Source organism: Oncorhynchus masou, chromosome 24 (genome assembly GCF_036934945.1).
Source record: "Oncorhynchus masou masou isolate Uvic2021 chromosome 24, UVic_Omas_1.1, whole genome shotgun sequence".
In the NCBI taxonomy this organism is placed as follows: Eukaryota; Metazoa; Chordata; class Actinopteri; order Salmoniformes; family Salmonidae; genus Oncorhynchus; species Oncorhynchus masou.
Genome location: NC_088235.1, coordinates 101,516,420 through 101,541,133, shown reverse-complemented (window position 1 = coordinate 101,541,133; position 24,714 = coordinate 101,516,420). Strand labels below are relative to the sequence as shown.

Below are 24,714 nucleotides of genomic sequence, written 5' to 3'. Positions count from 1 at the left end.
TCCCCACTCTATACAGCATCCTCTCTGTCTGTCCCATCCCCACTCTATACAGCCTCTCTCTCTGTCTGTCTGTCCCCATCCCCACTCTATACAGCCTCCTCTCTGTCTGTCCCCATCCCCACTCTATACAGCCTCCTCTCTGTCTGTCCCCATTCTATACAGCCTACTCTCTGTCTGTCCGGATCCCCACTCTATACAGTCTCTCTGTCTGTCCCCATCCCCACTCTATACAGCCTCCTCTCTCTGTCTGTCCCCATCCCCACTCTATACAGCCTCCTCTCTGTCTGTCCCCATCCCCACTCTATACAGTCTGTCCTCCATCCCCATCCTCTCTGTCTGTCCCCATCCCCACTCTATACAGCCTCCTCTCTGTCTGTCCCCATCCCCACTCTATACAGCATCCTCTCTGTCTGTCCCCATCCCCACTCTATACAGCCACTCTCTGTCTGTCCCATGTCTGTCCCCATCCCCACTCTATACAGCCTACTCTCTGTCTGTCATGTCTACAGTCCTCTCTGTCTGTCCCCATCCCCACTCTATACAGCCTCCTCTGTCTGTCCCCATCCCCACTCTATACAGCCTACTCTCTGTCTGTCCCCATCCCCACTCTATACAGCATCCTCTCTGTCTGTCCCCATCCCCACTCTATACAGCCTCTCTCTGTCTGTCTATACAGTCTCTGTCTGTCCCCATCCCCACTCTATACAGCCTACTCTCTGTCTGTCCCCATCCCCATTCTATACAGCATCCTCTCTGTCTGTCCCCATCCCCATTCTATACAGCATCCTCTCTGTCTGTCCCCATCCCCATTCTATACAGCATCCTCTCTGTCTGTCCCCATCCCCATTCTATACAGCCTACTCTCTGTCTGTCCCCATCCCCACTCTATACAGCCTACTCTCTGTCTGTCCCCATCCCCATTCTATACAGCATCCTCTCTGTCTGTCCCCATCCCCACTCTATACAGCATCCTCTCTGTCTGTCCCCATTCCCATTCTATACAGCCTCTCTGTCTGTCCCCATCCCCACTCTATACAGCCTCCTCTCTGTCTGTCCCCATCCCCACTCTATACAGCCTCCTCTCTGTCTGTCCCCATCCCCATTCTATACAGCCTCCTCTCTGTCTGTCCCCATCCCCACTCTATAAAGCCTCTCTCTGTATACAGCATCCTCTCTGTCTGTCCCCATCCCCACTCTATACAGCCTCCTCTCTGTCTGTCTGTCTGTCCCCATCCCCACTCTATACAGCCTACTCCTCTGTCTGTCCCCATCCCCACTCTATACAGCCTACTCTCTGTCTGTCCCCATCCCCACTCTATACAGCATCCTCTCTGTCTGTCCCCATCCCCACTCTATACAGCCTCCTCTCTGTCTGTCCCCATCCCCACTCTATACAGCCTACTCTCTGTCTGTCCCCATCCCCACTCTATACAGCATCCTCTCTGTCTGTCCGCATCCCCACTCTATACAGCCTACTCTCTGTCTGTCCCCATCCCCACTCTATACAGCCTCCTCTCTGTCTGTCTGTCCCCATCCCCACTCTATACAGCATCCTCTCTGTCTGTCCCCATCCCCACTCTATACAGCCTACTCTCTGTCTGTCTGTCCCCATCCCCACTCTATACAGCCTACTCTCTGTCTGTCCCCATCCCCACTCTATACAGCATCCTCTCTGTCTGTCCCCATCCCCACTCTATACAGCCTACTCTCTGTCTGTCTGTCCCCATCCCCACTCTATACAGCCTCCTCTCTGTCTGTCCCCATCCCCACTCTATACAGCCTACTCTCTGTCTGTCCCCATCCCCACTCTATACAGCATCCTCTCTGTCTGTCCCCATCCCCACTCTATACAGCCTACTCTCTGTCTGTCCCCATCCCCACTCTATACAGCCTCCTCTCTGTCTGTCCCCATCCCCATTCTATACAGCATCCTCTCTGTCTGTCTGTCTCCATCCCCACTCTATACAGCCTACTCTCTGTCTGTCCCCATCCCCACTCTATACAGCCTCCTCTCTGTCTGTCCGCATCCCCACTCTATACAGCCTACTCTCTGTCTGTCCCCATCCCCACTCTATACAGCCTCCTCTATGTCTGTCCGCATCCCCACTCTATACAGCCTCCTCTCTGTCTGTCCCCATCCCCACTCTATACAGCCTCCTCTCTGTCTGTCTGTCTCCATCCCCACTCTATACAGCCTACTCTCTGTCTGTCCCCATCCCCACTCTATACAGCATCCTCTCTGTCTGTCTGTCCCCATCCCCACTCTATACAGCATCCTCTCTGTCTGTCCCGATCCCCATTCTATACAGCCTACTCTCTGTCTGTCCCCATCCCCACTCTATACAGCATCCTCTCTGTCTGTCCGCATCCCCACTCTATACAGCCTACTCTCTGTCTGTCCCCATCCCCACTCTATACAGCATCCTCTCTGTCTGTCCCCATCCCCATTCTATACAGCATCATCTCTGTCTGTCCCCATCCCCATTCTATACAGCCTCCTCTCTGTCTGTCCCCATCCCCACTCTATACAGCATCCTCTCTGTCTGTCCCCATCCCCACTCTATACAGCCTACTCTCTGTCTGTCCCCATCCCCACTCTATACAGCATCCTCTCTGTCTGTCCCCATCCCCACTCTATACAGCATCCTCTCTGTCTGTCCCCATCCCCACTCTATACAGCATCCTCTCTGTCTGTCCCCATCCCCACTCTATACAGCATCCTCTCTGTCTGTCCCCATCCCCACTCTATACAGCCTCCTCTCTGTCTGTCCCCATTCCCACTCTATACAGCCTACTCTCTGTCTGTCCCCATCCCCACTCTATACAGCATCCTCTATGTCTGTCCGCATCCCCACTCTATACAGCATCCTCTCTGTCTGTCCCCATCCCCACTCTATACAGCATCCTCTCTGTCTGTCCGCATCCCCACTCTATACAGCCTACTCTCTGTCTGTCCCCATCCCCACTCTATACAGCCTCCTCTCTGTCTGTCTGTCCCCATCCCCACTCTATACAGCATCCTCTCTGTCTGTCCCCATTCCCACTCTATACAGCATCCTCTCTGTCTGTCCCCATCCCCACTCTATACAGCATCCTCTCTGTCTGTCCCCATTCCCACTCTATACAGCCTACTCTCTGTCTGTCTGTCTGTCCCTGTCTGTCATCCCCACTCTATACAGCCTCCTCTCTGTCTGTCCCCATCCCCACTCTATACAGCATCCTCTCTGTCTGTCCCCATCCCCACTCTATACAGCCTCCCCCTCTCTGTCTGTCTGTCCCCATCCCCACTCTATACAGCCTACTCTCTGTCTGTCCCCATCCCCACTCTATACAGCCTACTCTCTGTCTGTCCCCATCCCCACTCTATACAGCATCCTCTCTGTCTGTCCCCATCCCCACTCTATACAGCCTCCTCTCTGTCTGTCCGCATCCCCATTCTATACAGCCTACTCTCTGTCTGTCCCCATCCCCACTCTATACAGCATCCTCTCTGTCTGTCCGCATCCCCATTCTATACAGCCTACTCTCTGTCTGTCCCCATCCCCACTCTATACAGCATCCTCTCTGTCTGTCCCCATCCCCATTCTATACAGCATCATCTCTGTCTGTCCCCATCCCCATTCTATACAGCTGTCTGTCCCCATCCCCTCTATACAGCCTGTCTGTCTGTCCCCATCCCCACTCTATACAGCCTACTCTCTGTCTGTCCCCATCCCCATTCTATACAGCATCCTCTCTGTCTGTCCCCATCCCCATTCTATACAGCTGTCTGTCCCCATCCCCATTCTATCTGTCTGTCTGTCCCCATCCCCATTCTATACAGCCTCCTCTCTGTCTGTCCCCATCCCCACCATCCCTCTCTGTCTGTCCCCATCCCCATTCTATACAGCATCCTCTCTGTCTGTCCCCATCCCCACTCTATACAGCATCCTCTCTGTCTGTCCCCATCCCCACTCTATACAGCCTACTCTCTGTCTGTCCCCATCCCCATTCTATACAGCCTCCTCTCTGTCTGTCCCCATCCCCATCTTCTCATGTCTGTCCCCATATTCTAGCATCCTCCTGTCTGTCTGTCCCCATTCCCACTCTATACAGCCTCCTCTCTGTCTGTCCCCATCCCCACACTATAAAGCCTCCTCTCTGTCATTCCCCATCCCCATTCTATACAGCCTCCTCTCTGTCTGTCCCCATCCCCACTCTATACAGCCTCCTCTATGTCTGTCCCCATTTCTACTCTATGCATCCCTCCTCTCTGTCTGTCCCCATCCCCACTCTATACAGCATCCTCTCTGTCTGTCCCCATCCCCACTCTATACAGCATCCTCTCTGTCTGTCTGTCCCCATCCCCACTCTATACAGCCTACTCTCTGTCTGTCCCGATCCCCACTCTGTATACAGCAGCCCTCCTCTCTGTCTGTCCTGTTTCCCACTATATACATCCCCACTCTATACAGCATCCTCTCTGTCTGTCCCATCCCCATTCTATACAGCCTACTCTCTGTCTGTCCCCATCCCCATCCCCTCTATACAGCATCCTCTATGTCTGTCCGCATCCCCACTCTATACAGCCTACTCTCTGTCTGTCCCCATCCCCACTCTATACAGCATCCTCTCTGTCTGTCCCCATCCCCACTCTATACAGCATCCTCTCTGTCTGTCCCCATTCCCACTCTATACAGCCTCCTCTCTGTCTGTCCCCATCCCCACTCTATACAGCATCCTCTCTGTCTGTCCCCATCCCCACTCTATACAGCCTCCTCTCTGTCTGTCCCCATCCCCACTCTATACAGCATCCTCTCTGTCTGTCTGTCCCCATCCCCACTCTATACAGCATCCTCTCTGTCTGTCCCCATCCCCACTCTATACAGCATCCTCTCTGTCTGTCCCCATCCCCACTCTATACAGCCTCCTCTCTGTCTGTCCCCATTCCCACTCTATACAGCCTACTCTCTGTCTGTCCCCATCCCCACTCTATACAGCCTCCTCTCTGTCTGTCCCCATTCCCACTCTATACAGCCTCCTCTCTGTCTGTCCCCATTCCCACTCTATACAGCCTCCTCTCTGTCTGTCCCCATCCCCACTCTATACAGCCTCCTCTCTGTCTGTCCCCATTCCCACTCTATACAGCCTCCTCTCTGTCTGTCCCCATTCCCACTCTATACTGCCCTCTTCTCTGTCTCTCCCCATCCCCACTCTATACAACCTCCTCTCTGTCTGTCCCCATCCCCACTCCATACAGCCTCCTCTCTGTCTGTCCCCATTCTATACAGCCTCCTCTGTCTGTCCCCATTCCCACTCTACACAACCCTCCTCTCTGTCTGTCCCCATTCCCACTGTATACAACCCATCCTATCTGTCTGTCCCCATCCCCACTCTATACAGCCCTCCTCTCTGTCTGTCCCCATTCCCACTCTATACAGCCATCCTCTCTGTCTGACCCCATTCCCACTCTATACAGCCATACAGCCCTCTCTGTCTGATCCCCCATTCCCACTCTATACAGCCATCCTCTCTGTCTGTCCCCATTCCCACTCTATATAGCCATCCTCTCTGTCTGTCCCCATTCCCACTCTATACAGCCATCCTCTCTGTCTGACCCCATTCCCACTCTATACAGCCATCCTCTCTGTCTGTCCCCATTCCCACTCTATACAGCCCTCCTCTCTGTCTGACCCCATGTCCCATTTCTCTATATGCAGCCATCCTCTCTGTCTGTCCCCATTCCCACTCTATACAGCCATCCTCTCTGACCCCATTCCCACTCTATACAGCCATCCTCTCTGTCTGACCCCATTCCCACTCTATACAGCCATCCTCTCTGTCTGTCCCCATTCCCACTCTATATAGCCATCCTCTCTGTCTGTCCCCATTCCCACTCTATACAGCCATCCTCTCTGTCTGACCCCATTCCCACTCTATACAGCCATCCTCTCTGTCTGTCCCCATTCCCACTCTATACAGCCCTCCTCTCTGTCTGTCCCCATTCCCACTCTATACAGCCATCCTCTCTGTCTGTCCCCATTCCCACTCTATACAGCCATCCTCTCTGACCCCATTCCCACTCTATATGGCCATCCTCTCTGTCTGTCCTCATTCCCACTCTATACAGCCATCCTCTCTGACCCCATTCCCACTCTATACAGCCATCCTCTCTGTCTGTCCCCATTCCCACTCTATACAGCCCTCCTCTCTGTCTGTCCCCATTCCCACTCTATATAGCCATCCTCTCTGTCTGTCCCCATTCCCACTCTATACAGCCATCCTCTCTGTCTGACCCCATTCCCACTCTATACAACCATCCTCTCTGTCTGACCCCATTCCCACTCTATACAGCCATCCCTCTGTCTGTCCCCATTCCCACTCTATACAGCCATCCTCTCTGTCTGTCCCCATTCCCACTCTATACAAGCCATCCTCTCTGTCTGACCCCATTCCCACTCTATACAGCCATCCTCTGTCTGACCCCATTCCCATTCTATACAGCCATCCTCTCTGTCTGTCCCCATTCCCACTCTATACAGCCATCCTCTCTGTCTGACCCCATTCCCACTCTATACAACCTATATAGCCATCCTCTCTGTCTGACCCCATTCCCACTCTATACAGCCATCCTCTCTGTCTGACCCCATTCCCACTCTATACAGCCATCCTCTCTGTCTGACCCCATTCCCACTCTATATAGCCATCCTCTCTGTCTGTCCCCATTCCCACTCTATACAGCCATCCTCTCTGACCCCATTCCCACTCTATACAGCCATCCTCTCTGTCTGACCCCATTCCCACTCTATACAACCGTCCTCTCTGTCTGACCCCATTCCCACTCTATACAACCGTCCTCTCTGTCTGACCCCATTCCCACTCTATACAGCCATCCTCTCTGTCTGACCCCATTCCCACTCTATACAACCGTCCTCTCTGTCTGACCCCATTCCCACTCTATACAACCGTCCTCTCTGTCTGACCCCATTCCCACTCTATACAGCCATCCTCTCTGTCTGACCCCATTCCCACTCTATACAACCGTCCTCTCTGTCTGTCCCCATTCCCACTCTATACAACCGTCCTCTCTGTCTGACCCCATTCCCACTCTATACAGCCATCCTCTCTGTCTGTCCCCATTCTATACAGCCTCCTCTCTGTCTGACCCCATTCCCACTCTATACAACCGTCCTCTCTGTCTGTCCCCATTCCCACTCTATACAGCCCCCCTCTCAGACTTGAGTTCTTCAGTCTACCACTAACATGCTCCAGATGTGGCCTGTGTCTGTCAAACACACCCCTTGTTGAGTAACTAAGACATGATGGGGAAAGATAGAAAATAGACTGTGAAGAAAGAGACAAGAAATGTAGCCACCAAAACACATAACACATCTAAATACACTACATCTCTTGTACAATGGTTAAATACATCTTTTTATAAGATTGAAATACATATTGCACATTTGCCTCCGACAACGTAAGACAACCACCGTGACCACACTGGGTTTAGCAAACCAGCCTCTAACTACCCTTTTCAGGATGCGCTGGGGTCAAGAGACGCCGCTCCTCTCCTCGCCATAGACTCTGGCGCTGGGCCAAACCTCAGCCCTTTATCCAGATGACTGATCTGGAAGGGATTTTTCTCCATGATTTTTCTGATATTTACATTAGCCAGTGTTCTCTTCGCTTGCAAGAGGTCCACAAGTGTCTGGCGAAGGTCAGTGGGATGTTAGATGGCTCATCCAGCTGGACTAGAACTCTGCTGCCGCAGGCCTGCTACACAGAGCTGGGTGGCAGAACACTGTGTACAATTACATTGTTTGCTAAGTGTCCCGAAAAATAGAACCGAGCATGAAAAAATGTCCTTTCATTACTCAGCCCCCTGGTCTTGGAATTCCCTCCAAGCCAATTTACATATAGATAAACAGGTTGTTGAGATATGTAGTTGTTTCTAGTTGTCATCTGATGTTTCTAGTTTGTGCTGTGTTTTGTAAGGAAGCAGGTTGTTTTACTTCACACACATCCACTGTTAGTTTGCTGTTGTATTTGTGCTGTTGCCAGTGTCTTCTGTCTGTTTTGTCTGAAATGTTTCTTGTATTTTTATCCCAGCCCGTCCCCACAGGAGTCCTTTTGCCTCTTGCCAAGCAGTCAATGTAAATAGGACAATTTTCTTCATTGATAGCCTGTTTAAATAAAGGTTCAATAAAGACATGTCAAAAATAGAATCATCCCAGAATAAATGGATGGATTGATCAGTATCCTGTATTTACACAGGATTGGTTGGGAAAACACACAACAGTCAATACCGTACATGGATACTAGAGTATAGGAAGCAAACAAAGGTCCCGTACTGCTGCTGGACAAACCGTATACTATAGTTCATGAAATGAGAGACACACGCTGAATATGGCCCCCAAATACTATACCATCTGTGACCTCATTTCGTTACCTACAGCAGTAAATAGCCCAGGACTAAGGCTTGTGAATACTGGGAAAGGAATGTATGTTTTCATTGCCTTGTTCATACAACACGAAATTAGCATTTTGACATACATTTCATTGCCTCATTACTTTTTTAGTAACATGAAACATTGCATGTAATAATTACATTGTTCAGTTTAAGGTGCTCAACTTTCATTGAGGGAATTTCCCCTTGGTTCCTTCATGGTTCCTTCATGTCATTTCCTTTATAAAGCATGTGATGCCACTACTTACCCCATCCTTACATCACCAATACACAGTCTTCTATGACCCCCTGTATTCCTGCTGTCAAAACAGGTTGAAAAGAACCGTCTGATGGGTGGGGATCATGTCCCCCCCCTCATAGACATACTTTACCCGGGGGTGTGTATGCTACTGACCACTCTTTCTCTCACTCTCTCGCTCTCACTCTCTTTCTCTCACTCTCTCTCCTCTCCCCTTTCTCCCTCTCTCTTCTCTTTCTCTCTCTCTCTCTCTCTCTCTCTCTCTCTCTCTCTCTCTCTCTCTCTCTCTCTCTCATCTCTTTCTCTTGCTCTCTCTCTCTCTCTCTCTCATCTCTTTCTCTTGCTCTCTCTCTCTCACTCTCTTTCTCTCACTCTCTCTCCTCTCCCCTTTCTCCCTCTCTCTTCTCTTTCTCTTTCTCTCTCTCTCTCTCTCATCTCTTTCTCTTGCTCTCTCTCTCTCGCTCTCACTCTCTCTCTCTCCTCTCCCCCTCTCTCCCATCTCTCCCATCTCTTTCTATCGCATCTCTTTCCATTTCATCTCTCTCCCATCTGCAGGGTCCAGCAGGCCTGATCGGTATGTCAGGGGGAGCTGGAGATCCTGGTGAAAAGGTAGAGTTTATTCTGCCATTAGGCTTTGAGTGGATTAGCCAGACGCTGAGGGCCAGGCAGACAGGCAGACAGGCAGACAGCCAGACGCTGAGGGCCAGGCAGACAGGCAGACAGGCAGACAGCCAGACGCTGAGGGCCAGGCAGACAGGCAGACAGGCAGACAGCCAGACGCTGAGGGCCAGGCAGACAGGCAGACAGACAGACAGACAGACAGACAGACTTAGACAAACACTGACCACCTTCACATCCATATCATAAACATCACCCAATATCATAAACATCACCCTGCAATTACTGTGTTCCCACTGTCTCCTTGGACTTCACTCAACCAACCCTGCATCTCAGTCTCACACCTTGAAATGTAACTTGAAATGTAAAATGATCTTTTGAACTTGGTGGCAAATAAAGCAAATACACACCCACTCATCTGGGTCATGCTCCTTAAATATGTAAGTCATTTTAAGTCTCATGCTGTATGAGGATAGAGAGACCCCTCTGGGATGTTTCCCAACTCGTTCCTGTGCTTATGACAACACAAAACCCCAATCATCACCCTTTAACCCTCAACTGTCAGAACTCAGCTTCCCCTGCTGCTCCCTGACTGTTGACTTAAATGACTTGACTGAGGTCCTGACTGCTGATTATTGACAGGCGCTCAGCTGGTTGCCCCGGTCCAGCTCCCTAGCCTACCCAGAAACACCTTCTCTCTGTCAGAACATTGCTCTAAAATGCTTGCTCTCTCAGACAGACCTACAACTCTCTCTTTCCCCTTTTCACTCTCTCTCTCTCTCTCACATCTAACTCTCTCTCTCTCTCTCTCTCTCTCTCAATTTCAATTCAATTCAAGGGCTTTATTGGCATGGGAAACGTGTTAACATTGCCAAAGCAAGTAAGGTAGATAATATATAAAGTGAAATTAACAGTAGACATCACACATACAGAAGTTTCAAAACAATAAAGACATTACAAATGTCATATTATATACATACAGTGTTTTTACAATGTACAATGTATGCAAGATAAAATAAATAAGCATAGATATGGGTTGTATTTACAATGGTGCGTGTTCTTCACTGGTTGCCCTTTTCTCTCTCTCTCTCCTTATCTAACTCCCCCTCTCTCACTCTCTCTCTCACTCTCTCTATATATCTAACTCCCTCTCTCTCCCTCTCTCTCTCTCTCTCTCTCTCTCTCTCTCTCTCTCTCAATTCAATTCAATTCAAGGGGCTTTATTGGCATGGGAAACGTGTTAACATTGCCAAAGCAAGTTTCTCTCTCTCTCTCCTTATCTAACTCCCCCTCTCTCGCTCTCTCTCTCCCTCTCTCGCTCTCTCACTCTCTCTCTTACATTGTATCTGTCAGCACCAGAACCAGCCGTACCCTGTCAGCCAGTGAATTCCTTTCAGATTAAATACATTTACTCCAATTATGCACTTTGATTTAGACAGATTTTTCAAATACAGAGCTCTAAATGCATTCTTTGTTTTTAAGTACTGTAGGCTGCTTACAGTGAGGGAATAGTGTATCAGTGCTTGTACAGTCAAGACAGGAGAACTGTGGATTCATAAATGATACAGACTGTTAGAGACTAGAGGAGAGACCCAGTCAGACTGTTAGAGACTAGAGGAGAGACCCAGTCAGACTGTTAGATACTAGAGGAGAGACAAAGTCAGACTGTTAGATACTAGAGGAGAGACCCAGTCAGACTGTTAGAGACTAGAGGAGAGACCCAGTCAGACTGTTAGATACTAGAGGAGAGACCCAGTCAGACTGTTAGATACTAGAGGAGAGACCCAGTCAGACTGTTAGACACTAGAGGAGAGACCCAGTCAGACTGTTAGATACTAGAGGAGAGACCCAGTCAGACTGTTAGATACTAGAGGAGAGACCCAGTCAGACTGTTAGATACTAGAGGAGAGACCCAGTCAGACTGTTAGACACTAGAGGAGAGACCCAGTCAGACTGTTAGATACTAGAGGAGAGACCCAGTCAGACTGTTAGATACTAGAGGAGAGACCCAGTCAGACTGTTAGATACTAGAGGAGAGACCCAGTCAGACTGTTAGAGACTAGAGGAGAGACCCAGTCAGACTGTTAGATACTAGAGGAGAGAGACCCAGTCAGACTGTTAGATACTAGAGGAGAGACCCAGTCAGACTGTTAGATACTAGAGGAGAGACCCAGTCAGACTGTTAGATACTAGAGGAGAGACCCAGTCAGACTGTTAGATACTAGAGGAGAGGCCCAGTCAGACTGTTAGAGACTAGAGGAGAGACCCAGTCAGACTGTTAGATACTAGAGGAGAGACCCAGTCAGACTGTTAGATACTAGAGGAGAGACCCAGTCAGACTGTTAGATACTAGAGGAGAGACCCAGTCAGACTGTTAGAGACTAGAGGAGAGACCCAGTCAGACTGTTAGATACTAGAGGAGAGACCCAGTCAGACTGTTAGATACTAGAGGAGAGACCCAGTCAGACTGTTAGATACTAGAGGAGAGACCCAGTCAGACTGTTAGATACTAGAGGAGAGACCCAGTCAGACTGTTAGAGACTAGAGGAGAGACCCAGTCAGACTGTTAGATACTAGAGGAGAGACCCAGTCAGACTGTTAGATACTAGAGGAGAGACCCAGTCAGACTGTTAGATACTAGAGGAGAGACCCAGTCAGACTGTTAGATACTAGAGGAGAGACCCAGTCAGACTGTTAGATACTAGAGGAGAGACCCAGTCAGACTGTTAGATACTAGAGGAGAGACCCAGTCAGACTGTTAGATACTAGAGGAGAGACCCAGTCAGACTGTTAGATACTAGAGGAGAGACCCAGTCAGACTGTTAGATACTAGAGGAGAGACCCAGTCAGACTGTTAGATACTAGAGGAGAGACCCAGTCAGACTGTTAGATACTAGAGGAGAGACCCAGTCAGACTGTTAGATACTAGAGGAGAGACCCAGTCAGACTGTTAGATACTAGAGGAGAGACCCAGTCAGACTGTTAGATACTAGAGGAGAGACCCAGTCAGACTGTTAGATACTAGAGGAGAGACCCAGTCAGACTGTTAGATACTAGAGGAGAGACCCAGTCAGACTGTTAGATACTAGAGGAGAGACCCAGTCAGACTGTTAGAGACTAGAGGAGAGACCCAGTCAGACTGTTAGAGACTAGAGGAGAGACCCAGTCAGACTGTTAGATACTAGAGGAGAGACCCAGTCAGACTGTTAGATACTAGAGGAGAGACCCAGTCAGACTGTTAGATACTAGAGGAGAGACCCAGTCAGACTGTTAGATACTAGAGGAGAGACCCAGTCAGACTGTTAGATACTAGAGGAGAGACCCAGTCAGACTGTTAGATACTAGAGGAGAGACCCAGTCAGACTGTTAGATACTAGAGGAGAGACCCAGTCAGACTGTTAGAGACTAGAGGAGAGACCCAGTCAGACTGTTAGATACTAGAGGAGAGACCCAGTCAGACTGTTAGATACTAGAGGAGAGACCCAGTCAGACTGTTAGATACTAGAGGAGAGACCCAGTCAGACTGTTAGATACTAGAGGAGAGACCCAGTCAGACTGTTAGATACTAGAGGAGAGACCCAGTCAGACTGTTAGATACTAGAGGAGAGACCCAGTCAGACTGTTAGATACTAGAGGAGAGACCCAGTCAGACTGTTAGATACTAGAGGAGAGACCCAGTCAGGCTGTTAGATACTAGAGGAGAGACCCAGTCAGACTGTTAGATACTAGAGGAGAGACCCAGTCAGACTGTTAGATACTAGAGGAGAGACCCAGTCAGACTGTTAGATACTAGAGGAGAGACCCAGTCAGGCTCATCCATCCACAACTTTCAGAGTTTTACTGTAACAAGCTGGCCAGTCCTGTTACATACTGTGAGTGGGGGGATTTTACTATAGACAGACATTAGTATCCACTTTAAATGCCCACTCTGTGATATTTACAGCTCTCACTCTAGCCTGTAATGTGTTCTGGGGGCTCTCATATTACCTCATGTCCTGTGGAGCCGATAGGTTTGATGTTTGGATGTATGGAGGTGCAGGTCGGTGGTGGTACAGCGGTTAACGATCCTTCTCCTGTGCTTGTGTATCCCAGGGTGACCGTGGTCCTGCAGGTCCGTTGGGTCCTCCTGGGGAGATGGGGTCCAGGGTAAGTACAGAACTAAGTACACAATGTCTATATGCACCACTTAGAGAGAGTGTCTGGAAGCATTACACTGGTGGCATGTTGGCAGCTCAGTCCCTGCCTCCCAGGGGTTTGGAGGCATATCAACAGCACTTTTTGTTATCTTAGTTTCTGTATTTTCTGTGCTTGATCAACTGTAACTCTGAACCTCAAGGCAGTATCTAAAAATGATGTAACTACTGTATGGCTCTGTCCCATATCTTAATATAAATGCTATTTCCTCTTTAGCGTTTGGGATACCTATCTTAGAGTTCTGTACACTATCCTCCTATGTTCTCTTCCCCTGTCTGTCTGTGAATGTTCTTCTGTAGTCTTGGCCTGTGTCCCTCTCTCTCTGTGTCTGTCTGTGAATGTTCTTCTGTAGTCTTGGCCTGTGTCCCTCTCTCTCTGTGTCTGTCTGTGAATGTTCTTCTGTAGTCTTGACCTGTGTCCCTCTCTCTCTGTGTCTGTCTGTGAATGTTCTTCTGTAGTCTTGACCTGTGTCCCCTCTCTCTCTGTGTCTGTCTGTGAATTTTCTTCTGTAGTCTTGGCCTGTGTTCTGTCTGTGAATGTTCTTCTGTAGTCTTCTGTGTCTGTCTGTGAATGTTCTTCTGTAGTCTTGGCCTGTGTCCCTCTCTCTCTGTGTCTGTCTGTGAATGTTCTTCTGTAGTCTTGAACTGTGTCCCTCTCTCTCTGTGTCTGTCTGTGAATGTTCTTCTGTAGCATTGGCCTGTGTCCCTCTCTCTCTGTGTCTGTCTGTGAATGTTCTTCTGTAGTCTTGACCTGTGTCCCTCTCTCTCTGTGTCTGTCTGTGAATGTTCTTCTGTAGTCTTGACCTGTGTCCCTCTCTCTCTGTGTCTGTCTGTGAATGTTCTTCTGTAGTCTTGACCTGTGTCCCTCTCTCTCTGTGTGTCTGTCAGTGAATGTTCTTCTGTAGTCTTGGCCTGTGTCCCTCTCTCTGTGTGTCTGTCTGTGAATGTTCTTCTGTAGTCTTGACCTGTGTCCCTCTCTCTCTGTGTCTGTCTGTGAATGTTCTTCTGTAGTCTTGGCCTGTGTCCCTCTCTCTGTGTGTCTGTCTGTGAATGTTCTTCTGTAGTCTTGACCTGTGTCCCTCTCTCTCTGTGTCTGTCTGTGAATGTTCTTCTGTAGTCTTGGCCTGTGTCCCTCTCTCTGTGTGTCTGTCTGTGAATGTTCTTCTGTAGTCTTGACCTGTGTCCCTCTCTCTCTGTGTCTGTCTGTGAATGTTCTTCTGTATTCTTGGCCTGTGTCCCTCTCTCTCTGTGTCTGTCTGTGAATGTTCTTCTGTAGTCTTGGCCTGTGTCCCTCTCTCTGTGTGTCTGTCTGTGAATGTTCTTCTGTAGTCTTGGCCTCTCTCTGTGTCTGTCTGTGAATGTTCTTCTGTACCTGTGACCTGTCTCTCTCTGTCTGTGAATGCTCTTTTATAGCCTTGACCTGTGTCTCTCTCTGTGTGTCTGTCCTTCGCTCTCTCTCCCTGTGGTTAAGCCCTGCCTGTGTCTGTGAGCATTCTAGTGTAGCAGAGCTTTGTGAGCACTGCAGTGTTCTGTGGAGTGTCTGGAGACAGAGAGAGACTGGTTGATGTTCCTTGCTGGCTTAGGGCCTGTGGACAGACAGCTCCAGGTTTGTGTCTTTGGTCACCAGCCCTGAGCTTCTGGCTGGCTGGCTCCCTGGCTGATCGTCTGGCTGCTGACTGGCTGCTTGTCTCCTTGGCTGGCTGGCTGGCTGGATGGCTGGCTGGCTGCCTGTATCCTTGGCTGCCTCGCTGGCTGGCTGTCTAACTGGTTGACTTGCTGGCTGTCTGGCTGACAGGTTGGCTGGCTGGCTGGTTGGCTGACTGGATGGTTGGCTGGCAGGCTGCAACCAGTCAGTGGGATGAATGATGGTGGCCCTGTCCAAACCTTCCTGTCCTGTAACAGCCACACTGCAGACAAGCAAAACCACAAAGTCAAGGGCTTCAGGAATAATTCAGTGTTGATGTCAGGGTCCTTGTAAAATATAGTTTTATTTTGGAATGATTGCATAACAGGGATGGAGTTTCAGTTGAATGATTTTATTTTAGTTAACCGTTAGCATAGATTGGCTATACAGAGGGAGAGTTGCATACACACACTGCTCCCTGTACTAACCAGAAACCTTGGCTGTGTTCCTCTCTCTTGTTCTCTGGCATTAGTTCGAGCTCAGTACACTGAAGGAGAGACTCTTCTCAATCAACCAATCAATTAATCAACAGTCACATTAATGGTTACATGCCCAGACAAGGAAATTGCCCAAGTCTCCTACAATTAACAGCTTACTTTACTTTGCAAAATGTACTTTACTTTCCTCACTAATTGTTTGTCCTTTCTTCTGGTTTCTGTTTTGGTCCAAGGGGTATCCAGGCCTTCCAGGCGGACCCGGCGATGTAGGTCTGCAAGGCCCATTTGTAAGTCTTCAGCAATGAAACTTTGTTGTGAAATATGTCTGACGTTCTATCCCACTCATATAATGTTAGGATAGCATTTTCTCCCTCTCTCTCTCTGTCCCTCTCTCTCGCTCTCTCTCACTCTTTCTCTGTCCCTCTCTCTCGCTCTCTATCTCCCTCTCTCTCTGTCCCTCTCTCTCTCTCTCTCGCTCTCTCTCTGTCCCTCTCTCTCTCTCTCTCGCTCTTTCTCTGTCCCTCTCTCTCTCTCTCTCTCTCCCTCTCTCTCTGTCCCCCTCTCTCTCTCTCTCTCTCTCTCGCTCTCTCTCTGTCCCCCTCTCTCTCTCGCTCTCTATCTCCCTCTCTCTCTCTCTGTCCCTCTCTCTCGCTCTCTCTCTCGCTCTCTCTCTGTCCCCCTCTCTCTCTCGCTCTCTCTCACTCTCTCAATTCGATTCAAAGGGCTTTAGTGGCATGGGAAACATATCTTTACATTGCCAAAGCAAGTGAAATAGATCATAAACAAAAGTGAAATAAACAATAAAAAATGTAGAGTAAACATTTTCAAAGGAATACAGACATTTCAAATGTCATATTATGGCTATGTACAATGTTACAACGATGTGCAAATAAATAAAGTACAAAAGGGAAAATAAATGAACATAAATATAGGTTGTATTTACAACGGTGTTTGTTCTTCACTGGTTGCCCTTTTCTTGTGGCAGCAGGTCACAAATCTTGCTGCTGTGGTGGCACACTGTGGTATTTCACCCAATAGATATGGGAGTTTATCAAAATTGGATTTGTTTTCGAAATCTTTGTGGGTCTGTGTAATCTGAGGGAAATATGTGTCTCTAATATGGTCATACATTGGGCAGGAGGTTAGGAAGTGCAGCTCAGTGTTCACCTCATTCTGTGGGCAGTGTGCACATAGCCTGTCTTCTCTTGAGAGCCAGGTCTGCCTACGGCAGCCTCTCTCAATGGCAAGGCTATGCTCACCGAGTCTGTACATATTCTGTATGTCTGTATATATTTTGATTTGTTTAACAGTTTTTTGGTTACTACATGATTCCATATGTGTTATTTCATAGTTTTGATGTCTTCACTATTATTCTGCAATGTAGAAAATAGTAAAAAATAAAGAAAATCCCTTGAATGAGTAGGTGTGTCCAAACTTTTGACTGGTACTGTGCGTTGAAGAGGTTGGGGCTCAAGCTGCAGCCGTGTCTCTCTCTCTCTCTCTCCTTGGGCCAGAGGGAAGCACTCTCCCTCTCTCTCATTGAGGGCACTTGTGGTTGGAGAGGAGATAACGTTCCTCGTCATCAGTAGGGCTTGTGACACATAAACATTATGAATTTAACAGATTGAACAGATTAAATACATTGACTCCCTTATTTTATGTCTTGTCTAGTTATCGTAAACACTTTAATTGCGGGATTAATATAAATACTTAAATGTAGTCTGTAACGCTGAATGAGTGAATGGGTGTGGAGTCTGTAACGCTGAATGAGTGAATGGGTGTGGAGTCTGTGAAATTCTGCTGAATGAGTGAATGGGTGTGGAGTCTGTAACGCTGAATGAGTGAATGGGTGTGGAGTCTGTAACGCTGAATGAGTGAATGGGTGTGGAGTCTGTAACGCTGAATGAGTGAATGGGTGTGGAGTCTGTAACGCTCAATGAGTGAATGGGTGTGGAGTCTGTGAAAGTCTGCTCAATGAGTGAATGGGTGTGGAGTCTGTAACGCTCAATGAGTGAATGGGTGTGGAGTCTGCAACGCTGAATGAGTGAATGGGTTTGGAGTCTGTAACGCTGAATGAGTGAATGGGTGTGGAGTCTGTGAATGGGTGTGGACGTAACTCAATGAGTGAATGGGTGTGGATTCCGTAACGCAATGAGTGAATGAGAATGAATGGGTGTGGAGTCTGTAACGCTCAATGAGTGAATGGGTGTGCTCAATGAGTGAATGGGTGTGGAGTCGTAACGCTGAATGAGTGAATGGGTGTGGAGTCTGTAACGCTGAATGAGTGAATGGGTGTGGAGTCTGTAACGCTCAATGAGTGAATGGGTGTGGATTCTGTAACGCTGAATGAGTGAATGGGTGTGGAGTCTGTAACGCTCAATGAGTGAATGGGTGTGGAGTCTGTAACGCTGAATGAGTGAATGGGTGTGGAGTCTGTAACGTCTGAATGAGTGAATGGGTGTGGAGTCTGTAACGCTCAATGAGTGAATGGGTGTGGAGTCTGTAACGCTCAATGAGTGAATGGGTGTGGAGTCTGTGGAACGCTCAATGAGTGAATGGGTGTGGAGTCTGAATGAGTGAATGGGTGTGGAGTCAACGCTCAATGAGTGAATGGGTGTGGAGTCTGTAACGCTCAATGAGTGAATGGGATGTGCTCAATGAGTCTGTAACGCTGAATGAGTGAATGGGTGTGGAGTCTGTAACGCTCAATGAGTGAATGGGTGTGGATTCTGTAACGCTGAATGAGTGAATGGGTATGGAGTCTGTAACGCTGAATGAGTGAATGGGTGTGGAGTCTGTAACGTCTCAATGAGTGAATGGGTGTGGATTCTGTAACGCTGAATGAGTGAATGGGTGTGGAGTCTGTAACGCTGAATGAGTGAATGGGTGTGGAGTCTGCAACGCTCAATGAGTGAATGGGTGTGGAGTCTGTAACGCAATGAGTGAATGAGTCTGTAACGCTGAATGAGTGAATGGGTGTGGAGTCTGGAATGAGTGAATGGGTGTGGAGTCTGTAACGCTGAATGAGTGAATGGGTGTGGAGTCTGCTGAATGAGTGAATGGGTGTGGAGTCTGCAACGCTGAATGAGTGAATGGGTGTGGAGTGTAACGCTGAATGAGTGAATGGGTGTGGAGTCTGCAACGCTGAATGAGTGAATGGGTGTGGAGTCTGCAACGCTCAATGAGTGAATGGGTGTGGAGTGAATGAGTGAATGGGTGTAACGCTGAATGAGTGAATGGGTGGAGTGGAATGAGTGAATGGGTGTAACGCTCAAACGCTGAATGAGTGAATGGGTGTGGAGTCTGTAACGCTGAATGAGTGAATGGGTGTGGAGTCTGTAACGCTCAATGAGTGAATGGGGTGGAGTCTGTAACGCTCAATGAGTGAATGGGTGTGGAGTCTGTAACGCTGAATGAGTGAATGGGTGTGGAGTCTGCAACAATGAGTGAATGGGTGTGGAGTCTCAATGAGTCTGTAACGCTCAAGTGAATGGGTGTGGAGTCTGTAACGCTGAATGAGTGAATGGGTGTGGAGTGTAACGCTGAATGAGTGAATGGGTGTGGAGTGTAACGCTGAATGAGTGAATGGGTGTGGAGGAGTGTGAATGGGTGTGGAGTCTGCTGAATGAGTGAATGGGTGTGGAGTCTGTAACGCTGAATGAGTGAATGGGTGTGGAGTCTGCAACGCTCAATGAGTGAAATGTAAGCTGAATGGTGAATGTGGAGTCTGTAACACTGAATGAGTGAATGGGTGTGGAAGTGTAACGCTGAATGAGTGAATGAGGTGCTCAATGAGTGAAGTGTAACGCTGAATGAGTGAATGGGTGTGGAGTCTGTAACGCTCAATGAGTGAATGGGTGTGGAGTCTGTAACGCTGAATGAGTGAATGGGTGTGGAGTCTGTAACGCTCAATGAGTGAATGGGTGTGGAGTCTGCAACTCTGAATGAGTGAATGGGTGTGGAGTCTGTAACGCTGAATGAGTGAATGAGTGAATGGGTGTGGAGTCTGTAACGCTGAATGAGTGAAGATTGGAGTCTGTAACGCTCAATGAGTGAATGGGTGTGGAGTCTGCAACTGAATGAGTGAATGGGTGTGGAGTCTCAATGAGTGAATGGGTGTGGAGTCTGTAACGCTCAATGAGTGAATGGGTGTGGAGTCTGTAACGCTCAATGAGTGAATGGGTGTGGAGTCTGTAACGCTCAATGAGTGAATGGGTGTGGAGTCTGTGAACGCTCAATGAGTGAATGGGTGTGGAGTCTGTAACGCTCAATGAGTGAATGGGTGTGGAGTCTGTGAAACGCTCAATGAGTGAATGGGTGTGGAGTCTGTAACGCTCAATGAGTGAATGGGTGTGGAGTCTGTAACGCTCAATGAGTGAATGGGTGTGGAGTCTGTAACGCTCAATGAGTGAATGGGTGTGGAGTCTGTGGAACGCTGAATGAGTGAATGGGTGTGGAGTCTGTAACGCTCAATGTGAATGGGTGTGGAGTCTGAATGAGTGAATGGGTGTGGAGTCTGCAACGCTCAATGAGTGAATGGGTGTGGAGTCTGTAACTCTCAATGAGTGAATGGGTGTGGAGTCTGTAATGCTGAATGAGTGAATGGGTGTGGAGTGTAACGCTGAATGAGTGAATGGGTGTGGAGTCTGTAATGCTGAATGAGTGAATGGGTGTGGAGTCTGCAACGCTCAATGAGTGAATGGGTGTGGAGTGCAACGCTCAATGAGTGAATGGGTGTGGGTGTGCTGAATGAGTGAATGGGTGTGTAATGCTGAATGAGTGAATGGGTGTGGATGCTGAATGAGTGAATGGGTGTGGAGTCTGCAACGCTGAATGAGTGAATGGGTGTGGAGTCTGTAACGCTGAATGAGTGAATGGGTGTGGAGTCTGTAAGCTGAATGAGTGAATGGGTGTGGAGTCTGTAACGCTGAATGAGTGAATGGGTGTGGAGTCTCAATGAGTGAATGGGTGTGGAGTCTGCAACGCTCAATGAGTGAATGGGTGTGGAGTCTGTAACGCTCAATGAGTGAATGGGTGTGGAGTCTGTAACGCTCAATGAGTGAATGGGTGTGGAGTCTGTAACGCTCAATGAGTGAATGGGTGTGGAGTCTGTAACGCTCAATGAGTGAATGGGTGTGGAGTCTGTAACGCTGAATGAGTGAATGGGTGTGGAGTCTGCAACGCTCAATGAGTGAATGGGTGTGGAGTCTGCAAGCTCAATGAGTGAATGGGTGTGGAGTCTGTAACGCTGAGTGAATGAGTGAATGGGTGTGGAGTCTGTAACGCTCAATGAGTGAATGGGTGTGGAGTCTGCAATGAGTGAATGGGTGTGGAGTCTCTCAATGAGTGAATGGGTGTGGAGTCTGTAACGCTGAATGAGTGAATGGGTGTGGAGTCTGTAACGCTGAATGAGTGAATGGGTGTGGAGTCTGTAACGCTCAATGAGTGAATGGGTGTGGAGTCTGTAACGCTCAATGAGTGAATGGGTGTGGAGTCTGTAACGCTGAATGAGTGAATGGGTGTGGAGTCTGTAACGCTCAATGAGTGAATGGGTGTGGAGTCTGTAACGCTCAATGAGTGAATGGGTGTGGAGTCTGCAACGCTCAATGAGTGAATGGGTGTGGAGTCTGTAACGCTCAATGAGTGAATGGGTGTGGAGTCTGTAACAATGAGTGAATGGGTGTGGAGTCTGTCTCAATGAGTGAAATGAGTGAATGGGTGTGGAGTCTGCTGAATGAGTGAATGGGTGTGGAGTCTGCAACGCTCAATGAGTGAATGGGTGTGGAGTCTGTAACGCTCAATGAGTGAATGGGTGTCAAGCACAGAGCGCAAAGGATGTGGGAAAAAACACACTTTAACGTCCAAAAGCAAAAGAACAAAATAGTACTTACCCAACACAGGCGTAACTATTATAATAGTACCCTTAGGTAAAATACCAGGACAGCGTGAAAACCCAACAAAACACTAACACCTCACAAATACAGAAGAACAAGCTCGCACAAACAGAAGCGGGCTAAACGAACACCACCCTAACCTAAATAACACCACCCTAACAACCAAACAATGAACAGGTGAAACCAATTAGACAAAACCAAACGAACACTGAACAAAGGGCAGAGGCGCAGGGCGATCCGGATGGAGGCGATGGAACTCTCTCAACATAGATGGATCCAGAATATCCCCCACAGGGACCCAACACCTCTCCTCCGGACCGTACCCCTGCCAGTCAATGAGGTACTGCAGGCCCCTCACCCGGCGTCTTGAGTCCAGAATAGCTCGTATCGTGTATCCCGGGGACCCCTCAATGTCCAGAGGGGGCGGAGGGACCTCCGGAACTTCACCTTCCTGCATGGGACCAGCTACCACCGGCCTGAGGAGAGACACATGAAACGAGGGGTTAATGCGATAATATGAAGGAAGTAATAATCGATAACAAACCTCGTTTATTCTCCTCAGGACTTTAAATGGCCCTACACACTGCGGACCCAGCTTCCGGCAGGGCAAGCGGAGGGGCAGGTTTCGGGTAGAGAGCCTTACCCTGTCCCCTGGTACAAACACGGGGTCCTCACTGCGGTGACGGTCAGCACTCTTCTTCTGCCGTCCACTCGCCTGTTGAAGGGATTCCTGGACGGCCCTCCAGGTCTCCTTAGAGCGCTGCACCCACTCCTCCACCGCAGGAGCCTCAGTCTGGCTCTGATGCCACGGTGCCAGGACCGGCTGGTACCCCAACACGCACTGAAACGGTGACATGTTGGTAGAGGAGTGGCTTAGTGAATTCTGGGCCATTTCAGCCCAGGGGATGTATCTCGCCCACTCCCCTGGCCGATCCTGGCAATACGACCGCAGAAACCTACCCACTTCCTGGTTCACTCTCTCCACTTGCCCATTACTCTCCGGGTGGTACCCTGAGGTCAGGCTGACCGAGACCCCCAGACGTTCCATAAATGCCCTCCACACTCGGGAGGCAAACTGGGGACCCCGCTCAGAAACAATATCCTCGGGCACCCCGTAGTGCCGGAAAACATGGGTGAACAGAGCCTCCGCAGTCTGTAGGGCCGTAGGAAGACCGGGCAACGGGATAAGATGGCAGGAATTAGAGAACCGATCCACAACAACCAGGATCGTCGTGTTTCCCTGAGAGGGGGGAAGGTCAGTAAGAAAATCCACCGATAGATGTGTCCACGGCCGTTGTGGAACAGGGAGGGGTTGTAACTTTCCTCGTGGCAGGTGCCCAGGAGTCTTACTCTGGGCGCACACCGAACAGGAGGAGACATAGAATCGCAAATCCCTCACCAAGGTGGGCCACCAGTACTTCCCCCTAAGACCTCGCACTGTCCTTGAAATACCCGTGTGACCCGACGAGGGTAGACTATGAGCCCATAGAATCAATTGATCACGAACATCACGAATCCCCAGCACCACCGGAAACGCAGGTGAATCGATAAGGAACAGACAAATCCGCTCCTTATGATTCCCCCTTTTAATAATCATCTCCAAATGAATTGTGGCTTCCCTGACCAGCCCTGACCCTAATGGTCGACTATCTAAAGAGTGCTCAGGGAAAGGGGGTTCTACCTTAACTAACGGAATCCTCAACCTCTGAGCGAGTCCGCGATCTATAAAGTTCCCAGCTGCACCTGAATCGACTAGCGCCTTATGCTGGAGAGAGGGAACAAATTTAAGGAAACAAATTAATAAAAACATGTGACCAACAGGAAACTCTGGGAGAGTGTGGTGCTGACTCTCCTGGGGTAACCGAGGAGTGTTCTGCCTGCCCTCTCGACTCCCAGATGAACTCCTCCAGCACCGACCTGAAGTGTGCCCTCTCCAACCACAACTGGTACAGGAGGAGCCTCCTCCGCCGATGTTCCTAGATGCGGCCCCTCCTAGCTCCATCGGGATAGGAGCGGGAGGCTCAGGAGGTGGAACTAACAGGACCCTTTCCGCGAGCAGCTAGCAGATAGTCTAACCGGATCGACAGGTCTATCAGTTCATCCAGGCTGAGCGTAGTGTCCCGACTAGCCAGCTCCCTGCGGACGACCTCTCTCTCAGGCTACACCTGTAATGGTCTATCAGGGCCCTGTCATTCCACCCTGCACCAGCGGCCAAGGTCCGGAAATCCAGCGCGAAGTCCTGCGTGCTCCTCGTCCCCTGCCGGAGATGGAACAACCTCTCACCCGCCGCTCGGCCCTCCGGAGGGTGATCGAACACGGCCAGGAAACGGCGGGTGAACTCCGGGTAGTCGCCCCTCGCTGAGTCGGGCCCGTTCCAGACAGCATTGACCCACTCCAGGGCTCTACCCGTCAGGCAAGAGACGAGGACACTCACGCTCTCCTCGTCCGAGGGAGCCGGCCGAACGGTGGCCAGGTAGAGCTCTAGTTGTAGCCGAAATCCCTGGCACCCCGCCGCCACTCCATCGTACTCCCTCGGAGGTGTAATGCGCAGAGCGCTGGCACGGGATCCCACTGGAGGAGATGGTAGAGTTGCTGGTGGGAGGGTAGGTGGGGTAGTAGGGAGACCACTCCTCTCCCAACGGTCCATCCTCTCCATCATTTGATCCATCGCTGATCTGATGCGATGAAGGATGGACATGTGATGAAGGACTCTCTCCTCCATCGTGGGGAGAGGGGTGGTCGCTGCTCCTGCTGACTCCATAAGGTTGGTGCGGGCTTCTGTAACGCTCAATGAGTGAATGGGTCTGGAGTCAGGCGCAGAGAGCAAAGGATGCGGGAAAAAACACGCTTTAATGTCCAAAATCAAAAGAACAAAATAGTATTTACCCAACACAGGCGTAACTATTAAAACAAATAGTACCCTTAGGTAAAATACCAGGACAGCGAGAAAACCCAACAAAACACTAACACCTCTCACAAATACAGAAGAACAAGCCCGCACAAACAGAAGCAGCCTAAAAGAACTTAAATAACACCACCCTAACAACCAAACAATGAACAAGTGAAACCAATTAGAGAAAAGCAAACGAACACGGAACAAAGGATCGGTGGCAGCTAGTAGACCGGTGACGACGACCGCCGTGCGCCACCCGAACAAGAAGGGGAGCCACCTTCGGTAATATTCGTGACAGTCTGAAGATTTGT

The 24,714-nt window shown here is 49.4% G+C and overlaps 1 protein-coding gene across 1 annotated transcript in view; it reads left to right on the top strand.

The window, feature by feature from the left end:
- The window catches only part of LOC135513154 (collagen alpha-1(XXIV) chain-like), a 243,408-nt gene that overhangs the window by 131,571 nt on the left and 87,123 nt on the right, over positions 1-24,714 (top strand). Inside the window, exons 25-27 of the mRNA XM_064935912.1 lie at positions 9,240-9,293; positions 13,395-13,448; positions 15,850-15,903. Of these exons, the coding sequence (XP_064791984.1) occupies positions 9,240-9,293; positions 13,395-13,448; positions 15,850-15,903 (162 nt within the window). The remainder of the gene's footprint in view (positions 1-9,239; positions 9,294-13,394; positions 13,449-15,849; positions 15,904-24,714) is intronic.